Raw genomic sequence first — 12422 nt, 5'->3', positions numbered from 1 at the left:
CCAGATAAACTGTTTGAGGTATTGTGGATAATTAAAATAATGTAATAATGAACTGCACCAGTGCGGCTGTCGTGTCACCGAGGGAGAAGGCAAGTTACGGGTTTCATACATGATGCAATGATGAGTCATGTATGGACACTAGACAGCCTAGGATAAATCTGCATAAGCGCTTGTAAATAATATTGAGTGGAAGAAGGTTATTTTTAGGTGCAGTCTGGTAAACAACATTGGCATATAGTCCATGATGGTAGTATGAGTTGGAGAACCAGTCCATGATGGTAGTCTGAGTTGGAGAACCAGTCGATGATGGTAGTATGAGTTGGAGAACCAGTCCATGATGGTAGTCTGAGTTGGAGAACCAGTCCATGATGGTAGTCTGAGTTGGAGAACCAGTCCATGATGGTAGTCTGAGTTGGAGAACCAGTCCATGATGGTAGTCTGAGTTGGAGAACCAGTCCATGATGGTAGTCTGAGTTGGAGAACCAGTTCATGATGGTAGTATGAGTTGGACAACCAGTCCATGATGGTAGTCTGAGTTGGAGAACCAGTCCATGATGGTAGTATGAGTTGGAGAACCAGTCCATGATGGTAGTCTGAGTTGGAGAACCAGTTTCTTTCTGACTGTAAAGGTGGTTGCACACTGGACGCCTTTTTCGGAGAAACACTGCTAAAAATCCGAAAAACGCGCTCTGTGTGCAGGACCTTAATGGCTCTGTGTGCAGGACCTTAATGGCTCTGTGACTACTACTTCATAAAAGTTGCGTGTGTGTGTGTGTGTGTGTGTGTGTGTGTGTGTGTGTGTGTGTGTGTGTGTGTGTGTGTGTGTGTGTGTGTGTGTGTGTGTGTGTGTGTGTGTGTGTGTGTGTGTGTGTGTGTGTGTGTGTGTGTGTGTGTGTGTGTGTGTGTTTTCTCCAGGCCTGCAGGAACAGCCAGACTGAAGCAGCAGCTCTACAGGCCATCCGTAACGCTGAGGGGAACAACTTCTGTGTGGACTGTGAAGCACCCAGTGAGTTAACACACCTTTACACTGTGTAGCACCCAGTGAGTTTTAACAGACCTTTACACTGTGTAGCACCCAGTGAGTTAACACACCTTTACACTCTGTAGCACCCAGTGAGTTAACACACCTTTACACTCTGTAGCACCCAGTGAGTTAACAGACCTTTACACTGTGTAGCACCCAGTGAGTTAACACACCTTTACACTCTGTAGCACCCAGTGAGTTAACACACCTTTACACTCTTTAGCACCCAGTGAGTGACACGCTGCTTACATCCACTGTTGTTTTCGTCGACTAAAACTAAGACGAAAAATTTTCATCGACTACCTTTTTCTACTGATGGAAACTAAATGGAAACTAAATGAAGACTAAGCTATGATGACTAAAACTAAGAATAAATATACGACACTATCGTCAACAAATAAAAACTAGACTAAAATGTTAGGAAGGGACTAGTGGACAAGAGATCCAATATAAGTCATTTTACACTTGGTTGCATGCTGAAAATAGCAGATCTACAAGCTCACAACGAGTCGCGCTGCGCCTTGTGAGCTTGTAGATCTGCTATTTTCAGCAAGTAAAAAAACAGTCATTACTACAGTCACTACTCTAGTGGGTTTCAACCACTGGTCCTTGAGGGGGTTCCTGGTGGTCCGGGGACTGGTGGTCCGGGGACCACCAGGGGTCCTTGAGGGGGTTCCAGGTGGTCCGGGGACCACCAGGGGTACTTGAGGGGCTTCCAGGTGGTCCGGGGACCACCAGGGGTACCAGGGGTCCTTGAGGGGCTTCCAGGTGGTCCGGGGACCACCAGGGGTCCTTGAGGGGGTTCCAGGTGGGGTCCTTGAGGGGCTTCCAGGTGGTCCGGGGACCACCAGGGGTACCAGGGGTCCTTGAGGGGCTTCCAGGTGGTCCGGGGACCACCTGGGGTCCTTGAGGGGGTTCCAGTTAACACACCTTTACACTCTGTAGCACCCAGTGAGTTAACACACCTTTACACTCTGTAGCACCCAGTGAGTTAACACACCTTTACACTGTGTAGCACCCAGTGAGTTAACACACCTTTACACTGTGTAGCACCCAGTGAGTTAACACACCTTTACACTGTGTAGCACCCAGTGAGTTAACAGACCTTTACACTGTGTAGCACCCAGTGAGTTAACACACCTTTACACTGTGTAGCACCCAGTGAGTTAACACACCTTTACACTGTGTAGCACCCAGTGAGTTAACACACCTTTACACTCTGTAGCACCCAGTGAGTTAACACACCTTTACACTCTGTAGCACCCAGTGAGTTAACACACCTTTACACTGTGTAGCACCCAGTGAGTTTTAACAGACCTTTACACTGTGTAGCACCCAGTGAGTTAACACACCTTTACACTCTGTAGCACCCAGTGAGTTAACACACCTTTACACTCTGTAGCACCCAGTGAGTGACACGCTGCTTACATCCACTGTTGTTTTCGTCGACTAAAACTAAGACGAAAAATGTTCATCGACTACCTTTTTCTACTGATGGAAACTAAATGGAAACTAAATTAAGACTAAGCTATGATGACTAAAACTAAGAATAAATATACGACACTATCGTCAACAAATAAAAACTAGACTAAAATGTTAGGAAGGGACTAGTGGACAAGAGATCCAATATAAGTCATTTTACACTTGGTTGCATGCTGAAAATAGCAGATCTACAAGCTCACAACGTGTCGCGCTGCGCCTTGTGAGCTTGTAGATCTGCTATTTTCAGCAAGTAAAAAAACAGTCATTACTACAGTCACTACTCCAGTGGGTTTCAACCACTGGTCCTTGAGGGGGTTCCTGGTGGTCCGGGGACCACCAGGGGTCCTTGAGGGGGTTCCAGGTGGTCCGGGGAACACCAGGGGTACCAGGGGTCCTTGAGGGGGTTCCAGGTGGTCCGGGGACCACCAGGGGTCCTTGAGGGGGTTCCAGGTGGTCCGGGGACCACCAGTGGTCCTTGAGGGGCTTCCAGGTGGTCTCTGTCTGTATAGAGTGATAAGGTCTCTCTCTCTCTCTCTCTCTCTCTCTCTCTCTCTCTCTCTCTCTCTCTCTCTCTCTCTCTCTCTCTCTCTCTCTCTCTCTCTCCAGACCCCACCTGGGCCAGCCTAAACCTGGGGGCTCTGATCTGTATAGAGTGTTCAGGCATCCACAGGAACCTGGGTCCAGTGGGCCCGCCGCTGTCCCGGGTCCGCTCCCTGGACCTGGACCACCTGCCCCGTCAGACGCTGGCGGTGCTCAGCGCCATCGGCAACCACACGGTTAACTGCATCTGGGAGGGGCGCACCATGGGCCACCACAAGCCCCTCCCCCACGCCACCCGGTAAGACCACAAGCCCCTCCCCCACGCCACCCGGTAAGACCACAAGCCCCTCCCCCACGCCACCCGGTAAGACCACAAGCCCCTCCCCCACGCCACATGGTAAGACCACAAGCCCCTCCCCCACGCCACGCGGTAAGACCACAAGCCCCTCCCCCACGCCACGCGGTAAGACCACAAGCCCCTCCCCCACGCCACGCGGTAAGACCACAAGCCCCTCCCCCACGCCACGTGGTAAGACCACAAGCCCCTCCCCCACGCCACGCGGTAAGACCACAAGCCCCTCCCCCACGCCACGCGGTAAGACCACAAGCCCCTCCCCCACGCCACGTGGTAAGACCACAAGCCCCTCCCCCACACCACGTGGTAAGACCACAAGCCCCTCCCCCACGCCACGCGGTAAGACCACAAGCCCCTCCCCCACGCCACGTGGTAAGACCACAAGCCCCTCCCCCACGCCACGTGGTAAGACCACAAGCCCCTCCCCCACGCCACGTGGTAAGACCACAAGCCTCTCCCCCACGCCACGCGGTAAGACCACAAGCCCCTCCCCCACGCCACGTGGTAAGACCACAAGCCCCTCCCCCACGCCACGTGGTAAGACCACAAGCCCCTCCCCCACGCCACGTGGTAAGACCACAAGCCCCTCCCCCACTAAGACCCAAGCCTGTGAAGTGCAGCATAACTATTTTTTTCTTCCCATTTTATTTTATTAATTTATTCATGTATTTATTCTTGTCGTTTCGACCAATCAGAGAGCAGCGTGAGTCGTGGATCCGGGCCAAGTACGAGCTGAGGCTGTTCGTGGCGCCGCTGCCTGCAGGCCCCGCCCCCGGCCACGATGACATCACCAGCACCATGCCGGGCCGCCTCCTATTGGCCGTCATGGAGAGCAACCTGCCCCGCCTCCTGCTGCTGCTCGCCCACGCCTCCAAGGACGACCTCCAGACTCCGCCCACTGGCGCCGAGCGCCTGGCACTCTCCTCCCTGTGGTCGCCTCGCAGCCCTCCTCCCCCTCCTCCTCCCCCTCCCCCTCATCTTCATCATCTTCATCATCACCACCACCTGGCCTACAGGCTGCCTGCGTCCGCACTGCACGCCGCCTGCCAGCAGGCGGACGTGGTCATGACACAGCTCCTTATATGGGTAAGTTTAACTTCATGTCACTTTACAGTACAGTAGAGGGTCATGCCAAATAGCACTGAAAGCAGTCTTACTCCAATTGGCCAAAGGGGGGCGCTATAGCAATTTTTTGAAAATGAAACCTTTGAACAGGCATAACATTACATTACATTACATTACATTACATTACATTACAGTCATTTAGCAGACGCTTTTATCCAAAGCGACTTACAATAAGTGTATTCAACATAGGTAGGGAACAAAAACTACTAATCACCAGAAGTTTTTAGTGCATTTTCTGCAAAAACAAGCAACCAAGAGTATACCTAGCGCTAAGGTAAAAGTGCAATATATCAGCTACCTATTTCCTTAACCAGATGAGACAAAATAGCTAAATCAAATGAGCATGAGCTAAAACAATTAAGTGTATCGACTAAACAAGATCCAATAAACAATACAACAATAGAAAACAAGCGTTCGTACAACTAGTTAACAACAAGTAGGTCAGGCAGAGAGGAAGGGTAGTGTTTCCTGAAGAGGTGGGTTTTCAACCTGCGGCGAAATATGGGCAGTGACTCTGCTGTCCTAACATCAGTGGGGAGTTCATTCCACCACTGTGGGGCCAGAACAGAAAAGAGTCGTGACCGTGTGGATCGGCCAGAAGGACCCTTGAGTGACGAGGCAATCAGTCGCCCCGAGGTGGCAGACCGAAGTGGTCGGGCAGGGGTGTAGGCATCGACCATAGCCCGGAGATAGGAAGGAGCTGTTCCTTTCACTGCCCTATAGGCTAACACCAGGGTTTTGAACTGGATGCGGGCCGCTACGGGGAGCCAGTGTAGAGAACGGAGAAGGATGGTTGTGTGGGAGAACTTGGGGCGGTTGAACACCAGACGAGCCGCAGCTTTCTGAACAAGCTCCAGAGGTCTGATGGCAGATGCCGGAGCACCAGCAAGGAGGGAGTTGCAGTAGTCCAGGCGGGAGATGACGAGAGCCTGGATGAGCACCTGGGCTGCCTTCTCCGTGAGGAAGGGGCGAATCCTCCTGATGTTGTAGAGGAGGAATCTGCAGGACCTTGTCACTGATGCGATGTTTGCCGAGAACGTCAGTTGATCGTCCAGGGTCACACCCAGATTTTTCGCAGTCCGAGTTGAGGTCACCACAGCATTATCAATGGTGATGGCCATGTCTCGGTGCGGACAGCCCTTCCCCGGGAGGAACATCAGCTCGGTCTTGTCCAGGTTGAGCTTCAGGTGGTTTGTCGACATCCACGCCGAGATGTCAGCCAGACAAGCAGCAATGCGTGCCTCCACTTGGGTATCAGAGGGGGGGAATGAGAGGATCAGCTGGGTGTCATCGGCATAGCAGTGGTAGGAAAAGCCATGGGAGTGGATGACAGCACCCAGAGATGTAGTGTAGAGAGAGAAAAGAAGAGGACCCAGAACCGAGCCTTGGGGAACCCCAGTTGTGAGCCTGTGTGGTTCTGACACAGACCCTCTCAGCATCACCTGGTAGGAGCGACCCGTCAGGTAGGATGCAAACAGGGAGAGTGCAGAGCCTGAGACACCCATCCCCTCGAGGGTGGAGAGGAGGATCTGATGGTTCACCGTGTCGAACGCTGCAGACAGGTCCAGGAGTATCAGGACGGAGGAGAGAGAGTTCGCTCTAGCGGCATGGAGCGACTCCGTCACTGCCAGCAGGGCAGTCTCTGTCGAGTGACCCACTTTGAAACCAGACTGGTTGGAGTCCAGGAGGTTGTTCTGGTGGAGATAGGAGGACAGTTGTTTAAAGACAGCACGTTCGAGAGTTTTAGATAGGAAGGATAGAAGGGAAACCGGTCTGTAGTTCTTGATCTCAGAGGGGTCAAGTGTCGGTTTCTTCAGGAGGGGGGTGACTCTGGCAGTCTTGAAAGTAGAGGGAAAGTAGCCAGATGTCAGAGAGGTGTTAATAAGGTGGGTTAAGAAGGGAAGAAGTTCAGGTGCAATAGACTGCAACAGAGTGGATGGGACCGGGTCCAGAGAGCATGAGGTGGGGCGACTAGAGGTAACAAGGAGAAGGACCTCGTTAGGGGAGAGGGGAGAGAAGTGGGATAGAGAGGGGATGGGGGGGGGAAGAGGAGTAGATGAAGGTAGAGAGGGGGGGGTGGCAGGCAGACGGGTGTGGGCAGTGCGCAGGGCACCAGCCGGGGGAGGAGGGAAGGAGGATCGGATATCGTTCACCTTCTTGTCAAAGAAGTTGGCGAAATCGTCAGGGAGGAGGGACGAGGAGGGAGGAGGGGGTGGTGGTTGTAGGAGAGAGGAGAAAGTTTCAAAGAGTTTTTTAGGGTTGGAAGCAGAAGCCTGAATTTTAGTGCAGAAAAAAGCAGCTTTAGCAGCTGATAGAGAGGAGGAAAAAGTAGAAATGAGAGATTGGAAGGTGAGAAGGTCCTCCGGGAGGTTGCCCTTTCTCCATTTGCGCTCAGCCGCTCTCAGGCTCCGTCTCTCAGTCCGCACTGAGTCCGACAACCAGGGGGCAGGTGGAGTTTGGCGTGCAGGCCTGGTGGTGAGGGGACAGAGATGGTCGAGAGAAGAGGATAGAGTAGAGAAAAGAAGATCTGTGGCGGTATCAGGGGATAGAAGAGCAAAGGATTCAGGGGCAGGGAGAGCAGAGAGAACAGAAGAGGAAAGATCAGTGGAGGAAAGTGAGCGAAGATTGTGACGTGAGGAAATCATGTGGGTAGGGAGGGGCTGTGAGGGGGGAGAGGAGAGAGAGAGAGAGTAGGACATGAAGTAGTGATCAGAGAGTTTCTTACCCTTTTCACTGGAAAGAGGAGTGACAGACAGGTTAGCAATAGAGCAGCCTCTGGTGAAGATCAGGTCCAGTTGGTTGCCCGCCTCATGGGTAGGAGGAGATGGGGAAAGAACTAGGTCAAAGGCGGCGAGAAACGAAAGTAGTGGGTCTAGCTGCTTCTCAGTCGGGAGGTTGAAGTCACCCAGAAGGATGAATCCAGAGCCATCGACAGGGAAGTGGGAGACTAGATGGTCCAGCTCCTCCAGGAAGCCACCAGCAGGGCCCGGTGGGCGATAAACAGCTGCAATGGTGAGCTTGACTGGATGAGAAACAGTGACCACATGAAATTCAAATGAGGTAGGAGAGAATAGTGACAGTGAAACAGGAGAGTATTTCCATTTTCTGGAAATGAGCAGACCAACCCCACCACCTGTCCGCACGGCTCTGGGAGTGTGAGAGAAAGAGTACACATCTGACAGAGCCGCGGGCGTAGCTGTGTTTTCTGGTCTGATCCAGGTCTCAGTCAGAGCAAGGAAGTCAAGGGAGAGCAAGGACGCGTAGGCTGAGATGAAAGCAGATTTGCCTTCCACCACAGCTGAGTGGCAATTCCAAAGCCCTCCCGTTACCACTTGCTCGACGTGAGTGGAAAGAGTAGGATAGATGAGATTAGTTGTGTCGCGACATCTGGGTGGAACCCAGTGTTTGTGCGACCGCCAGGAAGAAGAGAGGACAGGAATAGGAAGAAAACACATTGTAGATCACTAAACATATACCACAATACACTACTATCACACTACTATATATGTCACTAATCAATGCTACAGCTTATCGTTCAGTGACGAAGTCGGACTTTGACAAAGTCGCCTGTCGCCTTTGTTCGAGTCGGACTTTGACAAAGTCGCCTGTCGCCTTTGTTCGAGTCGGACTTTGACAAAGTCGCCTGTCGCCTTTGTTCGCCTGGCCTTCGTTTGCTGGCCGCCGCTTAACAGCTGACGCTTTCACCTGGTGGTATAAGGCCACTCCAACTGATTGCTAATCGTCTGCCAGGAGTGCTGGCTAAAGCACTCACTTCACACTTCACAAGGAAATCAAGTGGCCTATACTACTTATCAAGTGGCCTATCACAGGGTGAAACTAGTTACACTAGTCCAAAGTGTCCAAAGCCTACTGCTTCAACACAAACAATACAACTATAAACTACTGACTACCACACAAGCTAATAATATAATACTAATACAAAAGTACTTAGAGTAACACTAACAGCAGTTTGCTAAAATACAAAAGAATGCTACTTACTCAACTAGACAGGGGCCAGGAGCTCCGTTCACTTCAAATGTTGGTTTGAAGTGGCCACATTGTGGCCAAACTCATTCTTTGTTTGGCCAAAATGCATGGTACATGTTCCTTGACTCATGGGGAACACATCTGTCACTTTGACAAGTAAGCTCCGCCCTCAGATTTTCCGCCATTTTGAGCAGTTGTCTGATTTTCTGCCTTGATTTTTGACCAATTTGCGTGAAACATCCTACACACAATGTATGGACCATTATCTGAACTCCCGGTTGAAGAGAGGTTTGTACGTCGTGAACACATGAACATCGAACACACTGGAGAAATGGATAATGACATGCCCAAAATGAGGACACACATACGTGTTACCAAAACACTGAGACCCCTTTTCCACCGGTTGGTTCCCAATGGGAACCGGTTCAGTTCTTTTTGGTTCTTAGTCCATGAGCCAGAGCTCCAAAATTGGTGGGCAAACTATACCCTATATTAAATTGTTTATAGGATCAATACAAGTAAATTAATACATGATAACCCTTCCGCAGTAGTAGCTTTTTCATATTTTCGATTATTTTGCATGTTTTCCTACATAATGCCTCATTTGCATATTTAAAAATGTAAATAACAATCTAATATAGGTATGGTTTTTATGGTTTTATACGTTCCAATTTTGGAGCTCTGGCTCATGGACTAAGAACCAAAAATAACTGAACCGGTTCCCATTGGGAACCAACCGGTGGAAAAGGGGCCTGAATGATGTTACTGTTTACATTGAAACAACTGACTGGGTCCAGATAGCTCTCTGTGTTCAAATCCGCATACCGACAACTCTGACCATGATTCTTATTTGTGCATATTGTTCTCCCCTCCCCTCCCCCTCCTCTCCTCTCCTCTCCCCTCCTCTCCTCTCCAGTATGGTTGTGACGTGCGGTTCCGTGATGCCCAGGGTCAGACTGCGTTGGCGTTGGCGCGCCAGGCGGGCAGCCAGGAGTGTGTGAACGTGCTGTTGCAGTACGGCTGCCCCAACGAGCCCTGCCCCCCCGCCCCCCCGGCGGTGCCCCCCTACCACCGGACCCCCCCGCCCCCCGGCCCCCCCCACGCGGCCAGGACGCCGGGCGCCTCGCATAGAGGGGGAGGAGCCAACACGCTCATTCACGTGGGCTCCAGGAGAGCCATGTCATAACCACGTCGAACTGTTGATTCTCAGTGGAACCCCCCCCTCCCCCCTCTGGTGGTCCCCCCCCCCCCCTGGTGGTGGACCCCCCCCCCCCCTCCCCCCTCTGGTGGTCCAACCCCCCCCTTCCCCCTCTGGTGGTCCAACCCCCCCCCTTCCCCCTCTGGTGGACCCCCCCTTCCCCCTCTGGTGGTCCCCCCCCCCCTTCCCCCTCTGGTGGTCCCCCCCCCCTGGTGGTGGACCCCCCCCTCCCCCCTCTGGTGGTCCAACCCCCCCCTTCCCCCTCTGGTGGTCCCCCCCCCCCTGGTGGTGGACCCCCCCCTCCCCCCTCTGGTGGTCCAACCCCCCCCTTCCCCCTCTGGTGGTCCCCCCCCCCTGGTGGTGGACCCCCCCCTCCCCCCTCTGGTGGTCCCCCCCCCCCCCTGGTGGTGGACCCCCCCCTCCCCCCTCTGGTGGTCCAACCCCCCCTCCCCCCTCTGGTGGTCCCCCCCCCCCTGGTGGTGGACCCCCCCCTCCCCCCTCTGGTGGTCCAACCCCCCCCTTCCCCCTCTGGTGGTCCCCCCCCCCCTGGTGGTGGACCCCCCCCTCCCCCCTCTGGTGGTCCAACCCCCCCCTTCCCCCTCTGGTGGTCCCCCCCCCCCTGGTGGTGGACCCCCCCCTCCCCCCTCTGGTGGTCCAACCCCCCCTCCCCCCTCTGGTGGTCCCCCCCCCCCTGGTGGTGGACCCCCCCCCTCCCCCCTCTGGTAGTCCAACCCCCCCCTTCCCCCTCTGGTGGTCCCCCCCCCCCTGGTGGTGGACCCCCCCCTCCCCCCTCTGGTGGTCCAACCCCCCCTTCCCCCTCTGGTGGTCCCCCCCCCCTTCCCCCTCTGGTGGTCCCCCCCCCCCCCCCTGGTGGTGGACCCCCCCTCCCCCCTCTGGTGGTCCAACCCCCCCCCCTTCCCCCTCTGGTGGTCCCCCCCCCCCGGTCCCCTGGGTACTGATGCTGAGAACCAGCCTGATGTCTTCAAGGAAGCCTCTTTGGCCTCTTTTCCACCAACTGAACTTTGGTTCCAGAACCGGTTGGTTCTGTTGAACCTTTGGTGCTTTGATTTACAGAACCGGCGGCGGACATTTTGGTTTTTTTGTTCCAGTTTCTCAACCGATTCATTTTCAGTGGAAACGCTCTGAAGCGGTTCAACGTAGGAAGGAACAAAGAACCGAACCGGTTTCAACCCGCCCGGTGGAAAAGGGGCCTTCCTTTGTGTGTGTGTGTGTGTGTGTGTGTGTGTGTGTGTGTGTGTGTGTGTGTGTGTGTGTGTGTGTGTGTGTGTGTGTGTGTGTGTGTGTGTGTGTGTGTGTGTGTGTGTGTGTGTGTGTGTGTGTGTGTGTGTGTGTGTTTACACCTGTTGTTGAAGCATCAAGTAGCTCTGTGTGTTCATATCTAGGCTCCACATGGAGGAATTAACGCCCCGCGATTTGTTGAGCAAGATGTCAGAAACACTAATAACACTATGTCACTGTAAATTAGGAGTAGGAGACAGCAGGCATTTTGTTTTCAAAGGGATTTTTTTTTTTTTTTTAAAGCCTGGTTGAGCCCAGCAGGAAACGTGGCGTAGTAGGAGTGGGAGTGAACCTTGTATTTCGCTAAAACCCAGAGCCATTGAAGTTCCACAGAGTTACGACAACTCCGCTCACTTCATGGGGCTTCAGTCCAATGGAGGCTCTCCTACATAGACTTATATTGGCTTCAGTCCAATGGAGGCTCTCCTACATAGACTTCTATTGGCTTCAGTCCAATGGAGGCTCTCCTACATAGACTTCTATTGGCTTCAGTCCAATGGAGGCTCTCCTACATAGACTTCTACTTGCGAAGAGGACTGGACGTTGGCAGAATGCACTGGACTCAGGGCAACAGTCCAGCTTTAATGACCTTAAATCCCTTTATTTTAAATCGGTTTTTTTTAGTAATAGTAGAACATAAACATTGCAGAGACTTTAGTCGTCACTGTACAATACTTTAAAACAGTCGTCATGTTGCACACATGCCTAGAATTGATGATATTTGCGCCGCCCTCGTTGAAAACAAGGTTGGTGAACCAATATGAAGTTGGCGGTTTCCAGCGCTAGTTTGTTTCCACCCCTCAAGCATAGATCTTCTCCAGGACGGGTAGAAAAGCATAGGGCTCATTCAGGCTACTTGTAAAGTGACATAATAGTGACATATCACATGGAGAAGCGATATCAAAGGATGATTGTCAAGGCCGGTGAGGACTACGTACCACTCGGTTGGATTTAAGGATTAAACCAACGACTCCAGAGAAAGTTTGCTAAAAAAAAAAAAAAAGCGGGTTATTGTATATTTGCCGCCAACACTGTCTGCGAATCAACGGACATCACGAACACGACTGACGACCGACCGACCGACTACCATACCATACCATACCGACCGACTACCATACCATACCGACCGACCGACTGGATGATGTGATTCTTGCATTCATCATAACTCTCTCAGCATAGAAGTAATTAAAGAACTGCAATAATTGTACTGATTTCTATACTCGTACGATGGCTGTTTCTGTGCAGTCTTACTGGACTGTCCCTCTGCTGTGTCTGTACTCGTATGCCATCGTTCAAAACACCCAGCTTCCTGTCTAGAGAGGAAGTTCAAAACACCCAGCTTCCTTTCTAGAGAGGAAGTTCAAAACACCCAGCTTCCTTTCTAGAGAGGAAGTTCAAAACACCCAGCTTCC

The 12422-nt window shown here is 52.5% G+C and overlaps 1 protein-coding gene across 1 annotated transcript in view; it reads left to right on the top strand.

Moving 5' to 3' along the window:
- LOC306928753 (arf-GAP with GTPase, ANK repeat and PH domain-containing protein 2-like) overlaps positions 1-9699 on the top strand; it is a gene marked incomplete at its 3' end in the record, with an annotated part of 34199 nt that extends 24500 nt beyond the window's left edge. The window contains exons 12-16 of the mRNA XM_079509025.1: positions 916-1006; positions 3113-3344; positions 4097-4330; positions 4418-4487; positions 9430-9699. Coding sequence (XP_079365151.1) covers positions 916-1006; positions 3113-3344; positions 4097-4330; positions 4418-4487; positions 9430-9699 — 897 coding nt within the window. The remainder of the gene's footprint in view (positions 1-915; positions 1007-3112; positions 3345-4096; positions 4331-4417; positions 4488-9429) is intronic.
- Between the last annotated feature and the right edge of the window lie 2723 nt (positions 9700-12422).

This window comes from Electrona antarctica, assembly GCF_951216825.1.
Source record: "Electrona antarctica genome assembly, chromosome: 8".
NCBI classification, from domain to species: Eukaryota; Metazoa; Chordata; class Actinopteri; order Myctophiformes; family Myctophidae; genus Electrona; species Electrona antarctica.
The sequence above is the reverse complement of the archived record's forward strand: the minus strand, read 5'-3'. Positions and strand labels throughout refer to the sequence as shown.